At 45.0% G+C, this 20,527-nt stretch overlaps 1 protein-coding gene across 1 annotated transcript in view; it reads right to left on the reverse strand.

Moving 5' to 3' along the window:
- The window catches only part of LOC145357820 (granulocyte colony-stimulating factor receptor-like), a 105,696-nt gene that overhangs the window by 24,930 nt on the left and 60,239 nt on the right, over positions 1 to 20,527 (reverse strand). Inside the window, exon 13 of the mRNA XM_080211342.1 lies at positions 11,033 to 11,173. Coding sequence (XP_080067468.1) covers positions 11,033 to 11,173 — 141 coding nt within the window. The remainder of the gene's footprint in view (positions 1 to 11,032; positions 11,174 to 20,527) is intronic.

Raw genomic sequence — 20,527 nt, forward strand, 5'->3', positions numbered from 1 at the left:
GCTGTCCACATCATGACAAGTGATGTTCCTCAGGAATCAGTGCTGGGACCTTTGCTGCTGGTAATATATATAAATGATTTAGAGAAAACTCAATTGATTAGTAAGTTTGCGGATGATACAAAGGTTGGTGGATTTGTGGATAGCGATGAGGACCATCAGAGGATACAGCGGGGTATAGATCAGTTGGAGACTTGGGTGGAGAGATGGCAGATGGAGTTTAATCCGGACAAATGTGAGGTGATGCATTTTGGAATGTCTAATACAGGTAGGAAATACATAGTAAATGGCAAAACCCTTAAGGATATTGATAGGCAAAAGGATCTGGGTGTACAGATACACAGGTCGCTGAAAGTGGCAATGCAGGCGGAGAAGGTAGTGAAGAAGGATATGGCATGCTTTCCTTCATTGGCTAGAGTACTGAGTTTAAAAATTGGCAGCTTTACAGCTTTACCATTGTAGTTAATGTAATTAACATGGTTATTTGTTTGTCGAATGTATTTTTGCATTTGTAGTTATATTATTTTGTAATAAAAAAATTTCCCTAATAAACCAGAGCTGTATATAAGCTGCAGGAATGGACACACTGCCAGTCACACCATGAAGATGTCTTTGAGGAAAGCAATACCAAAATTCGCTGAGGTGGACCAGGAGGAGAGGCGTGAGTGGGTCTTCCCTGGCCAGAGCTCTTGTCCAAAGGGTGCAGCCGTCACAGGATTGTGGCAGAATCTAACTGCTTCCCCTCGGCCCGCAATGAGCACCCTTCAGTGGTGACCCGTTTCCCCAAAACTGTCAGCACAATGCCCGAGACACAGACACGCGTTGCACACCATGCAACTTCAATACATTAATGCTTGCTATCCACCTTATATTCCCACAGGAGAAAAGCATACATTACCAATGGGAAACTGCACAGACTGGTGGGGGTGTGCCTGACCTGCAGCAGCTGACCAGCATTGAAGAGCATGCCATGGAGCTGGCAGGAGGAGATGGGTCATTCTGAAAGGTTATGGATAGCCAGGTCAGTGTCCAGAATGCAAGTGAGCATAATCGTAGATCCAGGTCCTCATCGAAGTAACTGTGATGCTGTGCAGAGTGTTTTACCTCCTTTCCCCTAATGTGTGTTCTTTATTGCAGCTCTGGACCCAGAGGAACCCGACCTTTTGGATGTTGGTGTCGTCCCTGCTGCTCAGGAGCAAATTTCTCATGATCCCCTGGATGACGCCTCAGAGGGAGGCTTTGTTGTGGATGGCTGTCAGAAACTACACTGCAGCTGCATGGCTGTGTGACTACAAGGCTGTTTAGAGGAGTCAGAGTGCTATTGCAGCAGGCAATGCCGACACAGCGTGCAAATCAGGCCAACACTACAAGGGTGGCAACTGCAGTGTAAAGTCTGGCTCATCTGTGACAGAGTGCAGGCCATCCTGGAGACACAACAGGCCATGGGTAAAGGTGTTGCCAGCATCCAGGAGGCACATCAGTCCATGGCCATAGGTGTCAGGGGCATGTGGGAGACACTGCTGCCCATGGCTGTAATCTCACTGGCATTCTGGAGACAGAGCTGGCCATGGCTGTGAGCTGTGACAACTTAGCACAGGCTCAGAGGGCTAACGCTGAGGGAATCCGGAACCTGGCTTGTTCACAGAATGCTGTAGTGGAGGGACTCCAGAACTTGACCCAGTCTGAGAGGGCCAGGGCTGAGGGATCACAGATCATGGAACAGATTCATCTGGGCCTCCAGGACTGGCAGAGCCAAGTGACGCTGGAGCTTCTGGAGCTCAGTCCAGCTACCCTGATGTCCCATGGAGGGTCCCCAGGGTCTCTGGGCACCCTAATGGAGGAGAAAGGGCTCGAGCTTATGTCGGGGCCTTCCACCCAGGAGATGTCAGACATGCCAAGATGTTCTGACTCAGCCCCCCCTCCTCTCACACTGAGGCATCTCAGGGCCAGCTAGATGAAGAGGGTGGCACCAAAACAGTGCCATCCACAAGTCAGCTGGGGCCCTCCAGGTTCTGGCCACCCAGGGGACATCTAACAAGGGCAACGCAGGTATTCACAGACACCTCCATCTCCGATGTGCATCCTGGGGTAGCAGCTAGAAGAAGCAGTGGACCAAGCAAAGTTAGAAAGTTGTAGTTCACTAAGAGGGTTTGAGTGAAGGTCACTAACAGTAAGGGTTTATTCACAAACTTCTATTTGCACTTCACAGTTGTGACTATTGTGTCTCTAATTCCCCCCCACCGACCCCCTTGCCAACAGAGTTTCCCATTCCCAAACATAGAGTTGCTGCCCGTTGTGCTTTGTAGACTCAGCCACGTGTTACAGAGTGCCTGCCTTACCTTCCCCAACATCCACCAGACTCTTGGTGCAAGTGCACCCATCTCCACCACTCTCTGCTCAACAAACGTGTTCCCAATGCTTACAGCTAGGTTGGGCCAGGGTAGCAGTATTCATTCAGAAAACATGTAAGAGTCAGACTTGAGTGGTACCAGGATGATGTGTACAACAGCAAGTCCTCATCATCCTCCAGCCTTCAAACCAAGACTTGCAACCATTGCCAGCCCAGGCACATTAACAGATTTGGATGTTTCTGGGGGATAGGCTGGTTGGATGACAGAGGCTGGGGAAGGGTGATGTGATGGTTTGAGGGCCCAGGTCAGTTTGGAGAGGGAATAGCTGCTGCACTTGCTCCTGGGATGTGCTGGATGTGTGGTTGTTGCAGAACTCCCCACTCACCTGACGAGGGAGCAGCACTCCAAAAGCTAGTGGTGTTTGCTACCAAATAAACCTGTTAGACTTTAAACTGGTGTTGTGAGATTTTTGACTCTATCCAATATAGCCATTGTTTTCTAAGTGCTCTGCTATTAAATCTTAGATAATAAATTCTAGAATTTTCCCCACTACCAACATCAGGCTTACTGATCGATAATTCCCTGTTTTTTTCTCTACCGCCCTTTTTAAAATAATGGGGTTACATTTAATCTCCCTGGGGTGGATTGGAAGGTGCCTAGAGCTGAGGGTTCGGACAGGGAGGAATTCGTAAGATGTGTATTGGAAGGGTTCTTGCAGCAGTATGTAGATAGCCCGACGAGAGAGGGGGCGATACTGGATTTAGTTCTGGGAAATGAGCCGGGTCAGGTGGTTGAGGTTGCAGTAGGCGAACATGTGGCTAATTGTGACCACAACTCCGTCTACTTTAGGATACGAATGGAAAAAGATGAGAGCTGTCCTAAGGGGAGGGTGCTAAATTGGGGGAAGGCTAGATACAGCCGGATTAGGCAGGAGCTTAGGGATACAGACTGGGATAGGCTGTTGGAAGGCAAGACCACGTCAGGCATGTGGGAGTCTTTCAAGGGAAAACTGCAAAGGGTGCAGGAAAGGCATGTGCCGGTTAGGAGAAAGGATGGGAAAGGTAGGATTAGGGAACCGTGGATTACTAGAGATATAGAAGACCTGGTTAGGAAGAAACGAGAGGCGTATGTCAGGTCTAAGCAGCTGGGAACGGAGAGAGCGTTGGAGGAATACAGAGAGAGTAGGAGGGATCTCAAAAGGGGAGTTAGGAGAGCAAAGAGGGGGCATGAGATGGCTTTGGCAGGAAGGGTTAATGAGAATCCAAAAGCGTTTTACTCCTATCTTAAGAGCAAAAGGGTGGCTAGGGGTAAAATCGGTCCCCTCAGGGACAGACGAGGGGAATTGTGCTTAGAGACAGAGGGAATGGGGGAGATCCTGAATGAATACTTTGCGTTGGTATTCACGAAGGAGAGGGGCTTGATGTCTAGTACGGTCATCAAGGGAGCTGTAGACCAATTGAACGATGTATCGATTACAAGGGAAGAAGTGTTAGGGCTTTTAGGTAGCATTAAAACTGATAAATCTCCGGGGCCCGATGGCATTTATCCTGGGCTGCTTAGGGAGGAGAGAGATGAGATTGCTGGGCCTCTGACGCAAATCTTTGTCTCTTCTTTGGACGCAGGTGAGGTCCCAGAGGACTGGAGGATAGCGAACGTGGTACCGTTGTTTAAAAAGGGTAGGAGGGATAGCCCAGGTAACTATAGGCCGGTGAGCTTAACGTCAGTGGTAGGCAAGTTGATGGAGAGGATTCTTAGGGATAGGATGTATGAGTACTTAGAGCGTTGCGATCTGATTAAGGATACGCAGCATGGCTTTGTAAAGGGGAAGTCTTGCCTTACGAATCTGGTAGAATTCTTTGAGGAGGTGACAAAAATGGTCGACGAAGGACGAGCCGTTGATGTCATCTATATGGATTTCAGTAAGGCGTTTGACAAAGTCCCTCATGGTAGGTTGGTAGAGAAGATTAAAGCTCATGGGATATGTGGTCAGGTATCTAGATGGGTAGAGAACTGGCTTGCAAAGAGCAGTCAGAGAGTAGTAGTGGAGGGGTCCTTTTCTAGCTGGAGGTCTGTCACTAGTGGTGTGCCGCAGGGCTCAGTACTGGGACCTCTTCTCTTTGTAGTGTATATAAATGATTTGGAAGAGGGAGTAGGTGGTGTGATCAGCAAATTTGCTGATGACACCAAGATGGCTGGATTAGCAGGCAGTGAGGAGCAGTGTCTGGCAATACAGCGGGATATTGATAGGCTGGTTGATTGGGCAGATCATGGCAAATGGAGTTTAATCCGGATAAATGTGAGGTGATGCATTTTGGCCAGAATAAAGTAGGGGGAAGTTATATAATAAATGGTAAGCCCGTAAGGAGTATAGAATCGCAGCAAGACCTGGGGGTGCAAGTGCACAAGTCTTTGAAGGTGGCAGTGCAAGTGGAGAGTGTGGTGAAGAAAGCCTATGGTATGTTAGCCTTTATAGGAAGGGTTATAGAATATAAGAGCTGGAGTCTAATGTTGCAGTTGTACAGAATGTTGGTTCGGCCGCATTTTGAGTACTGTGTCCAGTTCTGGTCGCCTTACTACCAGAAGGACGTGGAGACTCTGGAGAGAGTGTAAAGGAGGTTTACCAGGATGTTGCCTGGTATGGAAGGACTGGGGTATGAGGAAAGATTGAATAAATTGGGGCTCTTTTCCCTTGAAAGACGGTGACTGAGGGGGGATCTAATAGAGGTATATAAGATTATGAAGGGTATAGATAGAGTAAACAGAGGTAAGCTATTTCCTATGATAGAGACATATAGGACAAGGGGCCATGGACTTAAGGTGAGGGGGGAGAGGTACAACACAGATATTAGAGGGAGGTTTTTCACACAGAGGGTAGTGGGGGTATGGAATGCTCTGCCAAGTAAGATGGTGGAGGCAACCACGCTAGAGTCATTTAAGAGTAACTTAGACAGGCACATGAGTGGGTTGGAGATGGGTGGATATAGGAGATTGTTTTAAATAAGGGTCATTAGCATTGGGGCGTCCCTGGTGAGGTAAATGGATATGGTACAATAATGTTTTTTTCTCTTTTCATTCACAGGTTTTAAGTCGGTCCGCCTTGTGTCCAATGAGGGGCGTACACGTGATGGGTCGTACTGGGGCTGCTCTTGGTTGTTCGAGATTGGCCTAGTGCTTCATGTCGTTAGTGTGTGCCTAAACTGGACCAGATACTGGGCAAGACGACAGCTCAGTGACCATCACTGTTTGCTGTGCAGACACATGGATTTGGGCCGGTGTTTGTGGGCATTTGCACATTCTCCCCGTGCTTGCGTGGGTTTTCTCCGGGTGCTCCGGTTTCCTCCCACACCCCAAAGATGTGCTGTTAGGCTGATTGGCAGGAATAAATCGTCCCTAAATTAATTTCCCTCAATGTGGATGGCCATAAAACATTAGACAAGAGTCGTGGGTGGAGAGGGGGTCTGGTGGTGTTAAGATGGCGGCGCGGGCTCGTTGGGGGCCGAAGGGCCTGTTTCCTGGGCTAGTTTTGTTCTTTGTACCTTCCAATCTGTAGGATCTGTTCTGGAATCTATAGAATCTTGGAATATGACCACCATGCAGCCAATATTTATAGGGCTACTTCCTTAAATACTCTAGGATGTAGATTGTCCAGCCCTGTGGATTTATCAGCCTTCAATCCCAACACCATTTTTCTGCTAATGCAGAATTCCTTCAGTTCCTCTCTCTCACTAAACCCTGTGTTCCCCAACATTTCTGTTGTCTTACTTGTGTCCTCCTTTGTGAAGACAGAACCAAAGTATGCATTTAGTTGGTCAGCCATTTCTTTGTTCCCCATTATAAATCCCTCTCTTTGACTGTAAAGGACATATATTTATCTTCACCAATCTTTTTCTCTTCAAATATGAGTAGGAAATTTTATAGTCAGTTTTTATGTTCCTTGCAAAGTTATTATTGAATTCTATTGTCCCCTTCTTAACCAACCCTTTGTTCTCCTTTGCTAAATTCTAAACCGCTCCCAATCCTCAGGTCTGTTGTTTTTTGGCCAATTTGTATCTAATTTGGATCTAATACTATCTCTAATTTCCCTTGTAAGCCACGGTTTGGCCACCTTTCCTGTTTTACTTCTGTGCCGGACAGGAATAAACAATTGTTGCAGTTCACCCATGTGCTCCTTGAATGTTTGCCATCGATTATCCATCATCCCTTTAAATAACATTTCCCGATCCACCAGAGCCAACTTATGCCTCATAATGTCAATAGTTTCCTTTATTTAGATTAAGGAGTTGAATCTAAGTCAGTATGGCTTTGTGAGTAGAAAACCATGTAGCACAAATATGATTGAGTTTTTTGAAGGAGTAATCAAGAAGGTAGATGAGGGCAGTGCAGTTGATGTTATCTACATGGACTTTAGCAAGAGCAGAGTACCGCATGGTAGGTTGTTGCATAAGGTTAAATCTCGCGGGATCCAGGGTGAGGTATCTAAATGGATACAAAATTGGCTTGATTGGTGGTTATAGAGAATTGTTTTTCAAACTGGAGGCCGGTGACCAGTGGTGTGCCTCAGGGATCAGTGCTGGGCCCACTGTTATTTGTCATTTACATTCATGATATGGATGAGAATATACGGGGCATGGTTAGTAAATTTGTAGATGACACCAAGATTGGTCGCATAGTGGACATTGAAGAAAGTTACCTTGGATTGCAATGGGATCCTGATCAATTGGGCCAGTGGGCTAATGAATGGCAGATGGAGTTTAATTTAGATAAATGCGAAGTGATGCATTTTGGTAGATTGAACTAGGGCAGGACTTATTCAGTTAACAGTAGGGTGCTGGGGAGAGTTACAGAACAAGGAGATCTAGGGCTACAGGTTCATAGCTCCTTGAAAGTGGAGTCACAGGTGGACAGATGCTGACGAAGTCATTCAACATGCTTGGTTTCATTGGTCAGGACATTGAATACAGGAGTTGGGATGTCTTGTTGAAGTTGTACAAGACATTGGTAAGGCCACACTTGGAATATTGTGTCCAGTTCTGGTCACCCTATTATTAGAAAGGATATTATTAAACCAGAAAGAGTGCAGAAAAGATTTACCAGGATGCTACCGGGACTTGATGGTTTGAGTTATAAGGGGAGGCTGAATAGACTGGGACTTTTTTCTCTCGAGCATAGAAGCTGAGAGGTGACCTTATAGAGGTCTATAAAATAATGAGGGGCACAGATCAGTTAGATAGTCAATATCTTTTCCCAAAGATAGGGGATTCTAAAACTGGAAGACATAGGTTTAAGATGAGAGGGGAGAGATACAAAATTTTCCAGAGGGGCAGTTTTTTCACACAGAGGGTGGTGAGTGTCTGGAACGAGCTGCCAGAGGTAGTAGTAGAAGCGGGTACAATTTTGTCTTTTAAAAAGAATTTAGACAGTTACATGGGTAAAATGGGTATAGAGGGATATGGGCAAAATGTGGGCAATTAGGATTAGCTTAGGGATTTAAAAAAAGGCGGCATGGACAAGTTAGGCCGAAGGGCCTGTTTCCGTGCTGTAAACTTCTACGACTCGACACAGAATCAACTACATCACTCTCCATCTTGATGAAGAATTCTATCATATTGTGATTGCTCATCCCCCAGGGTATCACACAACTAGATTGTTAATTATTCCTTTCTAATTACACAATACCCAGTCTAGCATGGCCTGTTCTCTAGTTGATCCCTCAACATATTGGTCCAGAAAACCATCCTGCGTACGCTCCAGAAATTTCTTCTTTATGATGTTGTTACTAATTTGATTTGCCAATCTATATGCAGATTAAAGTCACCCGTAATTATGATGTTCCTTTATTGCGTGCATCTCTGATTTCCTCTTTAATGCTATTCCCAACATCACCACTATACAATTTCTAATAATGTATTCAGCCTCTTAGTGTTTCTTAGACCTACCCATACAGAATCCACATTGTCGGAGCTAATATCCTTCCTTTAACCAGCAACGCAACTCCACTGTTTTTTCCTTTTTGTCTGTCCTTCCTCAATACTTGTAGCCAAAGATGTTGAAACTCCTGCTTATTAAGGGGCTTTTAAACCAAACTGTATTCATTTAAAATTGTGACCATGATGTCTTGTTTCAAAGGTATTACAATGTTCCTCCTACATATATATTATGAAGGTGCTGTCTATTAAACATAATCAGTAGTAGTGAATTGTTAACAAATACTGTAATTTTAAAATGTAGTTTTGAATGCCTTGTAGGCTTCCAGCCAAGGACGCCTGCTCTAAAAGCATAATGGGAAAAAGTAGAACCAGACAGGTTACATAGAACCTAATCAGAGAAAGGCTTTGGACAACCTTGCAACTCATGAATAATTTAGTTGCTGATTAGAATGATTAAGAGCATATCATTCCTTAAACTTGGCCTTGCTGGAGGGGCTGTGATGATAAGGTATAGAATGACTTCCTTTCGGTTTCCAAAGGTAAGGTTCCCCCTTGCAAGGGGGAAGATTTCCAAGTCCAGTTAACAAATGAGTGTCTAATTATACTAAGGGGTGGACTCTGTCGGCCAAGGTAAATAGTGTGTAATAATATTAATATAATTGGATCATGCAGTTTGGGTGACAGGTGGGGTGGGGAATATGATTCTTCGAAAATAGCATATCAGAAGTGTTCATATGATATAGTTTCAGAGAGAGGGGCCTTCACCAGTCTTTTCCTCTTCACATATTACTTGCAGCATGGGTTGAGAATGAGAGAGGGAAAGTTTATCAGAGATGTAAGGGGCAGATTTTACACATAGAATGCCTGAAACATGCTGCTAAGAAGGTGCTGGAAGCAGATTCTATAATAATGTTCAAGAGACATCTAGATAGATACATGAATAGGCAGGGAATAGAGAGATATGGACAGGCAAGAAAATACTAGATTAGAGAGGTATCTGTGTCGACATAGATGGGCCAAAGGGCCCGTTCTTGTCCTGTACTGTTTTGTTCTATATACATATATATAGAGAAACCTTTATGTTTTCTGCAAGCTTACTCTCATATTGTGTTTTCCCCTTCTGAATCAAACCCTTTATCCTTCTCTGCTAGATTTTAAATTTCTCCCAGTTCTCAGGTTTGCTGTTGTTTTGGGCTATTTACAAGCCTCCTCTTTGGTTTTAACTCTATCCCTGATTTTCCTTGTTAGCCATGGATGATCCACCTGCCCCATTTTACTCTTATGCCAGACCATAAAACCATAGCATAAGATCATAAGACTAATTGCTGAAGTTCATCCATGTGTTCTTTAAATGTCTGCCATTGCCTAACCACTGTCAATCCCTTAAGTATCCTTTGCCAGCTTATCCTAGCCATTGCACATCTCACACCTTCAAAGTTAGCTTTCCTCAATTTCAGAATGTTATTCTCAGACTTAACTGTGTCACTCTCCATCTACCATATTCTTCTACCATATTATGGTTACTCTTCCCCAAAGGATCTCACACCACAAGGTTGCTAATTAATCCCCTCTCATTACACAATACCCAGTCTAGGATGATCTGCTGATTCATTCATTCCTCGGCATATTGGTTCTGAAATCGATACATTCCAAGAATTCCTACCAGTTTGGTGAGCCCAATCACTGCAGATTGAAATCATCCATAATAACTGCTGTACCCTTACTGCATGCATCTCTAATTTCCACCCCAACCTCACTGCGATTCATAACCCTTTGTGTGAAGAAGTTCCTCCTCAACTCAGTCCTAAATCTGCTCCCCTTTATTTTGAAGTCATGCCCCCTAGTTCTAGTTTCACCTGCCAGTGGAAACAACTTCCCTGCTTCTATCTTATCTATTCCCTTCATAATCTTATATGTTTCTGTAAAATTTATCCTCATTCTTCTGAATTCCAATGAGTATAGCCCCAGTCTACTCAGTCTCTCCTCATAAGCCAACCCTCTCAACTCTCAACTCTGGAATCAACCTAGTGAATCTCCTCTGCACCCCCTCCAGTGCCAGTATATCCTTTCTTAAGTTAGGAGACCAAAACTGTACACAGTACTCCAGGTGTGGCCTCACCAGCACCTTATACAGCTGCGACATAACCTTGCTGTTTTTAAACTCCATCCGTCTAGCAATAAAGGACAAAATTCATCTGCCTTCTTAATTACCTGCTGCACCTGCAAACCAACTCCTTCTGCACAACAGCATGCTGCAATTGTTTTTTTAACCATTTAAACATTAATGAAACACTGATGTAGACTAATGTTAATAAAACACTGAAACTAACATTTCTGAAATACTAATTAGACTGTACCATTAATGAAATATTGTACTGTAAACTGTAACATTAATGAAACACTATAGTATAGATGTAATATTTCTCAAACACCAATGTTTCAATGTAACATTAATGAAACACTGAAATGTAGATTGTAACATGAATGAAATACGTAATGTAGACTGTAATATTAATGAAACACTGTAATGTAACCTGTGATATTTCTGAAATCCTAACATAGACTTAATGAAACACTATAATGTAGACAGCATCATTAATGAAACACTAATGTAGGCTGTAACATTAATGAAATACTGGAATGTAGATTGTAACATGTATCAAACATTATAATACAGTCCATAACATGTATGAAACACTGTAATGCAGACTATAACATTTAAACTGTTGTTTATTTTGTACAATAATTGATATTTACCATATTTCTTAGTGGTGAGGGTCAAGACTGAACCATTTGTCCCGCCTGCATCTGTTGTTGCCATGACTTGCACCATGTAATCAGTAGCAGCCAGAAGACCAGTTAATGTATATCTCCTTTCTGACACATTGGTCACAATATCTAAACATATCAAATTAAGCAAAAGTGTGTAAAGTCACATGGACATGTGGCAAATCACAACTGAAAGAAACCTAACAACTAAAAGCTAGAGGAATACATATTTCTGAATATATATGTATATTTGAAAGACATATCTATATATATCTGAAATAAATTGATATTCATTGGAGCTTGGGAGAAGCAACAGTAAAAACTGACTGAATGACTTACACAGAGCTCATTCCCCCCCAGGTTTAGAAGTTTCTACCCACATTTCACCAGGGAAAATAAGGCTGCTCATCAAATGCAATCCTGTTGCATTTGTCAGGAGAAACATTGAAAGCACAATTTAGCAAATTCTTAAGCACGGTAGAATTGTTCCTCCAGTGTGAATGTATAATTTCAATCTGATTTCATAGATGCACACTTTGTAAAATGTCATGTTATCATGAACAGTACGAGGATTTTGCAGTATTTAAAAGAAAATATAAGAATAGTGAACTGTCACATGATTTCAACAAAATAACGGAATATGGAACTAGTCATAGAACCATAGAAAATTACAGCTCAGAAACAGGCCTTTTGTTCCTTCTTGTCTGTGCTGAACCATTTTTTGCCTAGTCCCACTGACCTGCACTTGGACCATATCCCTCCACACCCCTCTCATCCATGAACCCGTCCAAGATTTTCTTAAATGTTAAAAGTGACCCCGCATTTACCACTTTATCCGGCAGCTCATTCCACACTCCCACCACTCTCTGCGTGAAGAAGCCCCCCCTAATATTCCCTTTAAACTTTTCTCCTTTCACCCTTAACCCATGCCCTCTGGTTTTTTTTCTCCCCTAGCCTCAGTGAAAAAAGCCTGCTTGCATTCACTCTATCTATACCCATCAAAATCTTATACACCTCTATCAAATCTCCCCTCATTCTTCTACGCTCCAGGGAATAAAGTCCTAACCTATTCAACCTCTCTCTGTAACTCAGCTTCTCAAGTCTCAGCAACATCCTTGTGAACCTTCTCTGCACTCTCAACCTTAGTTACATCCTCCCTGTAACTAGGTGACCAAAACTGTACACAATATTCTAAATTTGGCCTCACCAATGCCTTATATAACCTTACCATAACACTCCAACTTTTATACTCGATATTCCGATTTATAAAGGTCAATGTTCCAAAAGCACTCTTTATGACCCTATCCATCTGTGATGCCACTTTTCGGGAATTCTGTACCTGTATTCCCAGATCCCTCTGTTCAACTGCACTCTTCAGAGTCCTACCATTTACCCTGTACGTTCTACTTTAGTTTGTCCTTCCAAAGTGCAATACCTCACACTTGTCTGCGTTAAACACCATTTGCCATTTTTCAGCCCATTTTTCTAGTTGGTCCAAATCCCTCTGCCAGCTTTGAAAACCTTCCTCACTGTCCACTACACCTCCAATCTTTGTATCATCAGATTGGTCAGTGCAATAAAGTCATTGATTTTTTGTGCAGAAATTCTAATCCCACTAAATGAGCCTTTCACCCTTATTCCAATACTTTCCCTCCAGCTGAAGCCATCCACCAAACTCTGAGCCACTTTTCATCTTTTATTCAGAACTGCTGCTGTGGCTCCAGGCATCTTCATTTCTCTGCTCCATTCAGTCACTTGAGTCTGTCTCCCTCTGACGTTGCTGCTCTCTTGTTCTGTGGTAGTTTTTTTTTCTCGGGCCCCTAACCCTATAAATTAGTGCAGAGAGGATACCTGATCCTCTACACTGGTAGAGAATCCCACCCTCCCACCTCCTCTAACCTAATTATAAGTGTGGGGGAAGTTTTTTTTATATATTTTTATTTTTCTGCTGGTAATTGTTTCAGGGATGGCAGTTCAGGCAGTAAGCTGCATCTCCTGTGGGATGTATGTGGTGAGGGACTCTAGTAGTGTTTCAGGTGATTTTACTTGTAGGAAGTGTGTTAGATTGCAGCTTCTGGAGGAGCGTGTAAAGGAGCTGGAGGTGGAATTAGAGGAGCTCCGCATAATTTGGGAGGCGGAGGAGGACATCGAAAGGAGTTATAAGAAGATAGTCACTCCTAGAAATGAGTCTTGGGTCACTGCCAGGAAGAGGGGAAAGAAGCAATTGGGGGGACAATCCCCTGGGGCTGTTCCCCTCCAAAATAGGTTTTCGGTCCTGGAGGCTACAGTTGAGGAGGAATCAACTGGGGATAACCGAAGGGAGCAGGTCTCTGGAGGTGAGCCTAGTGTGAAAGCTCAGGTGGTTAGGGGATGTAAAAGATTGGGCCTTGTGATTGGGGACTCTACAGTTAAGGGGACGGATAGGAGAGTCGGAAGTAATGGTAGGGACTCGGGGCTGGTGTGTTGCCTACCAGGGGCTGGGGTCCGGGATGTATCGGAAAGGGTATTCAGGACTCTTAGGGGAGAGGGAGATCAACCCCAAGTTATAGTTCATGTGGGGACGCATGACATAGGGAGGTTAAGGGAAGGGGATATTAAGCAGAGATTTATGGAGTTGGGGTGGAAACTAAAGGCCAAGTCTGATAGAGTGGTTATCTCCGGACTCTTGCCTGTGCCACGGGATAGTTTAGAGAGGAATAGAGAGAGGGAAAGTTTGAACTCGTGGCTGAAGGGATGGTGCAGGAGGGAGGGTTTCAGGTACTTGAGCAATTGGGGCTCGTTCTGGGGAAGGTGGGACCTCTATAAGAGTGATGGTCTACACCTGAATCAGAGGGGAACCAATATCCTGGGGGGTAAATTTGCTAAGGCTATGCAGGGAGGTTTAAACTGATTCGGAGGGGGGGTGGGATCCTGAGTAGAGGGGGTGGAAGTGAGGGGGGCATAGATGGGGACTGCAATGCACGGCATCGTGGGGGTGGGGCGGAGCAGGGTTTGAAATGTGTATACTTTAATGCAAGGAGTATTCGCAATAAAGTGGATGAACTTGCAGCGTGGATCAGTACCTGGGACTTTGATGTTGTGGCCATTTCAGAGACATGGATAGAGCAGGGTCAGGAATGGTTGTTGCAGGTCCCGGGGTTCAAATGCTTCAGTCGGAGTAGAGAAGGAGGTAGAAGGGGGGGAGGGGTAGCATTATTAGTCAAGGATTGTATCACAGTGTCGGAGAGGAAGTTTGATGAGGACTTGTCTGTTGAGGTAGTATGGGCTGAGATTAGAAATAGGAGAGGAGAGGTCAGCCTGTTGGGAGTCTTTTATAGACCTCCTAAAAGTTCTAGAGAGGTTGAGGAAAGGATTGCGGAGACGATCCTGGTTAGGAGTGAAAGTAATAGGGTAATTGTTATGGGGGACTTTAACTTTACTAATATTGATTGGAATTGCTATAGCTCTAGCTTGTTAGAGGGGTCAGTTTTTGTACAAAGCGTGCAGGAGGGTTTTTTGAGTCAGTATGTAGATAAGCCAACTAGAGGTGAGGCTGTATTGGATTTGGTGCTGGGAAATGAGCCAGACCAGGTGCTAGACTTGGAAGTTGGGGTGCATTTTGGTGATAGTGACCACAATTCGGTTACGTTCACCTTAGTGATAGAAAGGGATAGGCATGAACCTCAGGCCAGTAGTTTTAGCTGGGGGAAGGGTAATTATGAGGCCATTAGGAGAGAATTAGGAAGCATAGGTTGGACTAGGAGATTACAGGGACTGGGAACGTCCGAAATGTGGAGTTTTTTCAAGGAGCAGCTACTGCGAGTCTGTGATAGGTATGTCCCTGTCAGGCAAGGAGGAATTGGTAGGGCTAGGGAACCGTGGTGCACTAAAAAAGTAGATTCGTTGGTTAAAAAGAAAAAGGAGGCTTATGTTCGGATGAGACTTGAGGGCTCGGGTAGTGCACTAGAAAACTTTAGATTGGCTAGGAGGGAGTTGAAGAGTGAGTTAAGAAGGGCTAAAAGAGGACATGAGAAGACTTTGGCTGATAGGATTAAGGAGAATCCTAAGGCGTTCTTTAGGTATGTCAAGAACAGAAGGTTGGTTAGGGCAAGATTAGGGCCAGTTATAGACAGCAGAGGGAAGTTATGTGTGGAACCGGAAGAGATTGGAGAGGCATTGAACGAATATTTCTCTTCGGTGTTCACGCAGGGGGACAAGAATATAGCTGAGGAGGACACAGGGTTGCAGGGGAGTAGAATAGACAGTATTACAGTTGATAAGGAGGATGTGCTGGATATTCTTGAGGGATTGAAGATAGATAAGTCCCCTGGTCCGGATGGGATTTACCCTAGGATTCTCTGGGAGGCAAGAGAAGTGATTGCAGAGCCTCTGGCTCTGATCTTCAGGTCGTCGTTGGTCTCTGGTATAGTACCGGAAGATTGGAGGTTAGCGAATGTTGTCCCATTGTTTAAGAAGGGGAACAGAGACTTCCCCGGGAATTATAGACCGGTGAGTCTCACTTCTGTTGTGGGCAAGGTTTTAGAAAAAATTATTAGGGATAGGATTTATAGTTATTTGGAGAGTAATAAATTGATTGGAGATAGTCAGCATGGTTTTGTAGCGGGTAGGTCGTGCCTTACTAACCTTATTGAGTTTTTTGAAAAAGTGACCAAAGAGGTGGATGGGGGTAAGGCAGTTGACGTGGTATATATGGATTTTAGTAAGGCGTTTGATAAGGTTCACCATGGTAGGCTTCTGCAGAAAATGCAGATGTATGGGATTGAGGGTAATCTAGGAAATTGGATCAGGAATTGGCTAGCAGATAGGAGACAGAGGGTGGTGGTTGATGGTAAATATTCGTCATGGAGTTCGGTTATGAGTGGTGTGCCTCAGGGATCTGTTTTGGGGCCACTGCTGTTTGTAATTTTTATTAATGATCTGGATGAGGGTATAGTTGGGTGGATTAGTAAATTTGCTGATGACACCAAAGTCGGAGGTGTGGTAGATTGTGAGGAAGGGTGTCATAGTTTGCAGGAAGACTTGGACAGGTTGCAGAGCTGGGCCGAGAGGTGGCGGATGGAGTTTAATGCGGAGAAGTGTGAGGTAATTCACTTTGGTAGGAATAACAGATGTGTTGAGTATAGGGCTAACGGGAGGACTTTGAATAGTGTGGATGAACAGAGGGATCTAGGTGTATGTGTACATAGATCCCTGAAATTTGGGAATCAAGTAGATAGGGTTGTTAAGAAGGCATACGGTGTCTTTGCGTTTATTGGTAGGGGGATTGAATTTAGGAGTCGCAGCGTCATGTTGCAACTGTACACTACTCTGGTGCGGCCGCACTTGGAGTACTGTGTGCAGTTCTGGTCCCCACATTACAGGAAGGATGTGGAGGCTTTGGAGAGGGTGCAGAGGAGGTTTACCAGGATGTTGCCTGGTATGGAGGGGAGGTCCTATGAGGAGAGACTGAGGGATTTGGGGTTGTTTTTGCTGGAAAGAAGGCGGCTAAGAGGGGATCTTATTGAAACATACAAGATGATTAGAGGTTTAGATAGGGTGGACAGTGATAGCCTTTTTCCTCGGATGGAGAAAGCTAGCACGAGGGGGCATGGCTTTAAATTAAGGGGGGGTAGTTCTAGGACGGATGTGAGGGGTAGGTTCTTTACCCAGAGGGTGGTGAGGGATTGGAATGCCCTGCCTGCTGTGGTTGTAAATGCGCCTAGTTTGGGGGCGTTTAAGAGATCCGTGGATAGGTTTATGGACGAAAAGGGATTGGTTTAGGTTAGAGGGTCATTGTTTTTTTAACTGGTTGGCGCAACATCGTGGGCCGAAGGGCCTGTTCTGCGCTGTAATGTTCTATGTTCTTTCAGGTTCAACTCAGACATTGTTACCAAACACGCTGACAAGGCCAGTGTCTGGTGTATTGCTCCTCACCTTTGTGACGGTACTACGCCTTTAAGAATTATATTTTAAACATGTTTCTCTTCAGAATGTTTTCGCAATCCCTGGGATTTTGACCCAAAACCGTGATTTGGTTTTGCTTTCAGAAGCTGCTTGAAGCTGAGAGAAACAATTGTGTTTCCTCCCTCTCTGGAATCTGAAAACTGCTGGCTTTGGATTTCTGACCACATAAAGCTGAAAGTCCAGCATTATGTCAGCATACTTGCTTTTCATGCTAAGTTTGATGAAAAAAGTATATTTGTGGGATTTTGCTTTACCTCGGAACAACAAAAGGAAGAATCATGCAAAAACATGTTTATGAGGACAAGTGTTGTCCCAACAGCCAGAATTATAGAATCCTAATGGTGCAGGAGGCCATTCAGCCCATCAAGTCTGCACTGACTCTCTGACAGAGCATCTTACCCAGGCCCTCTCCTCTCCTCCCTGTCCCCGTAACTCTGTGCATTTATCACGATCAATCCCCATAACCTACACATCTTTGGAGTACGGGAGGAAACCGGAACACCGGAGGAAATCCATGCTGACACGGAAAGATTGTGCAAACTCTACACAGTCACACGAGGCTAGATTTGAACACAGATCCCTGGTGCTGTGAGGTATTAATTACTGTGCTGAAGCCATCAGGAAACATTGTTGATGATCTAGTCAGGCTGTGACAGGCCAGTACCTGAGGAGATGCCTGTCTAGTGGTTTCCACAGAAAGCATTCCACAGAGTCAAAAAATTAAAGGCCCTTCGATCCATCCACAAACAATAACTACAATGAAAATCGCACTAATCCCATTTTCCTGCACTTGTTCCATATCCTTGAATGTTAGAATGTTTCAAGTGCTCACCCAAATTTTTTTAAATTGTAAGGTTTCTGGCCTCTACTACCTACCCAAGGCAACGCATTCCAGATTCCCACCGCCCTCTGAGTCGGGGAGGGAATCTTAAATCCTCTCCGAATCTCATGCCCCTTACCCTGAAACTATGCTCGTCCTGATCGACCCCTCAACCGAGGGAGCAGCTGCTGCCTATTCATCCTGTCTGTACCCCTTCACAACCTTATATACCTCGACCATGTCCTCCCCCTTCACCTTCTGTGCTCTAGACAGAGCAATCCAAATCTATCTGGTCTCTGTATGTGGGAACTCTGGTATTCTGAAAAGCAGAGCACTGCTTAGAGGATGGGAGATATAACAATTGGTCTTAAATCTGGTGAATTGTATTATTTTGCATTGTATTCCACCTACTGATACACCCGTTTCATCCTCATGTCTCCCCTCAGCCTTCCCTGCTCCAGAGAAAACAATCCAAGCCTATCCAGTTTCTCCCTACAGCTCAAATGCTCCATCCCATTCAACACCCCGGTGAATCTCTTCTGTACCCTCTCTAGTACATTCACATCTTTCCTGTAGTGAGGTGACCAGAACTGCGCAAGTTCTCCTGCTGTGGCCTAACCAACACTCGGTACAACTACAACATTACCTTCTTGCTCTTATACTCTATGCCATGTCTGATAAAAGCAAGTGTCCCATATGCCTTCCTAACTATCCTATTCACCTGCTCTGTTGCCTTCAGGGATAATTACCCCATCTGTTCCTGAGCTTCCCAGTGTCCCGCCATTCATTAAATACTCCCTTGTTTTGTTACTTCTTCCAAAGTGCATCACCTCACACTTACCAGGGTTAAATACCATCTGCCACTTCTCTGCCCATCTGACCAACCCATCTATATCTCCCTGTAATCTGTTAACCACCCTACTGATCTTGGTATCATCATTTCCCCCACATTATCATCGATATGAGTGGAGAGCACCCCTATTTTTTTTTAAAATCTGGTCGGCGCAACATCGTGGGCCGAAGGGCCTGTTCTGTCCTTGAGTCCATTTACAATGGACTCAATCCATATGTTTAATGTTCTAATTATTGAGGACTGAGTAACTTCATTATTATCAATGTGTAAGAGAACTTGGGGGGAGGGATGTGGTGTTTGTCCCCTTTAAGGAGTAATTAGCTGAGAGGATCATGTGATCTGGATGGGCCAATCAGGAATCAGGGTGAGGATCACAGTTGCAAGTTCAGGTTTCTGTATCAGTTTGATCCCGGGAAGCTGACCAATAACATTGCAGTTATTTACCAAACCAATAAACAGGAATTATTGCAGAGATATACAGGGTTTTGATCAGATCACATCTGGAGATCATGGAATTCTCTCAAAAAGGTGCTGTATTCACAGGAAAACTGGAGTAAATCATGTTTTTTTTCCAGTGGGAGGTCACTCCTACACTTTGTGCAATGCAGAGATCACCAGGGCGAATATCATTAGATTTCAGGAGCGGGGCCCAGGACTCTGCACACGCGCAGTGGCCCTGAACCATTTGCTGACCAGCTCGATGGCTGACCAGCGCCAGACCCCCGCAGTGCTGCCCCCGCCCCCCCCCAAAATCCTTCACAGTCTGAACACGGCTTCCCTGACCATTGCCACCCCTTTGTCCTGGACTGCCAGTGGCAGCAGGAGCGCCCCCCCCCCCCGCCTCCCCCACGCTCACAGACCACCTAGGCTCCACCCCCTAGGCCCCATATGACCTGCCCCTTTGGTGCCCCTTAGGCATGGGCACTCTGGCCCTTGGGCAGTGCTGGGGACACAGGCTGGCACTGCCAGGATGCCAATGCCCAGGGGGCACCCCCCACTGCCCTACCCCCTGGGGGGGCCACAGTTGCCCCCCTTTACTCCAGAGGGGTCAGCCCACTAGTTCCCCGAAGGCGAGGAGCTAGTGTAGTGCCCGTGTGAGTGAAACAGTCCAGCAAGGTGGGAGAGGCCAGTGGGCCAAGCCACTTCAGTCCCAGGCCCACCAATAGTATTTAAATGATATGTAAAATACTATTTAAATGCTCGCCCCACCTCCGCATTGATTTCCAGCATGGAGCAGACCATGCCTGAAGTCCAGCACTTGGAGATGCCAGCAGGGTATGAACACTTATGGGAACTCTGCGAATCACCTCCTGCACAATTCTTCTGGTCCTCTGTGTGAATTTTGTGGCGATTTCTGGGAAAATCGCCCCGACATCTGGAATACTATGTGGAGTTTTAAAGCAATAAATTCAGAGGCCAGTAATGGTGTAGAAAGTGGCCAGTCTACTATGTTTGCACCACCTAAAAAAAGAGAATAAAGAAACTAGCTGCACATTTTAGTCCCACTTTGCAGACATCTGTCCCTAGCCATGCAGGTTCCAGCTCTTCATCTACAGATCCCAGTACCATTTAACTATGCTCAGTGTTTCAGATCGGCCATCAGTTCAGGCAGTCAATTTCAGATGACCACCACCCTCGGGTGCAAAAGGTTTCCTCATGTCCCCTCTAATAAAGAACAGTATAGCTTAGGAACAGGCCTTCAACCTGCCAAGCCCACACCAATCACGATGCCTGCCTAAACTAAAACTGTACGCACTTACGGAGTCCGTATCCTTCCATTCCCATCCTATTCATGTATTCATTTAGTTGTCCCTTAAATGCCGCTATTGTACCTGCTCCCACCCCCTCCCCAGACAGCCTGTCCCAG

This window comes from Carcharhinus amblyrhynchos, chromosome 24, assembly GCF_965287045.1.
Source record: "Carcharhinus amblyrhynchos chromosome 24, sCarAmb.v2.hapA, whole genome shotgun sequence".
Lineage (NCBI taxonomy): Eukaryota > Metazoa > Chordata > Chondrichthyes > Carcharhiniformes > Carcharhinidae > Carcharhinus > Carcharhinus amblyrhynchos.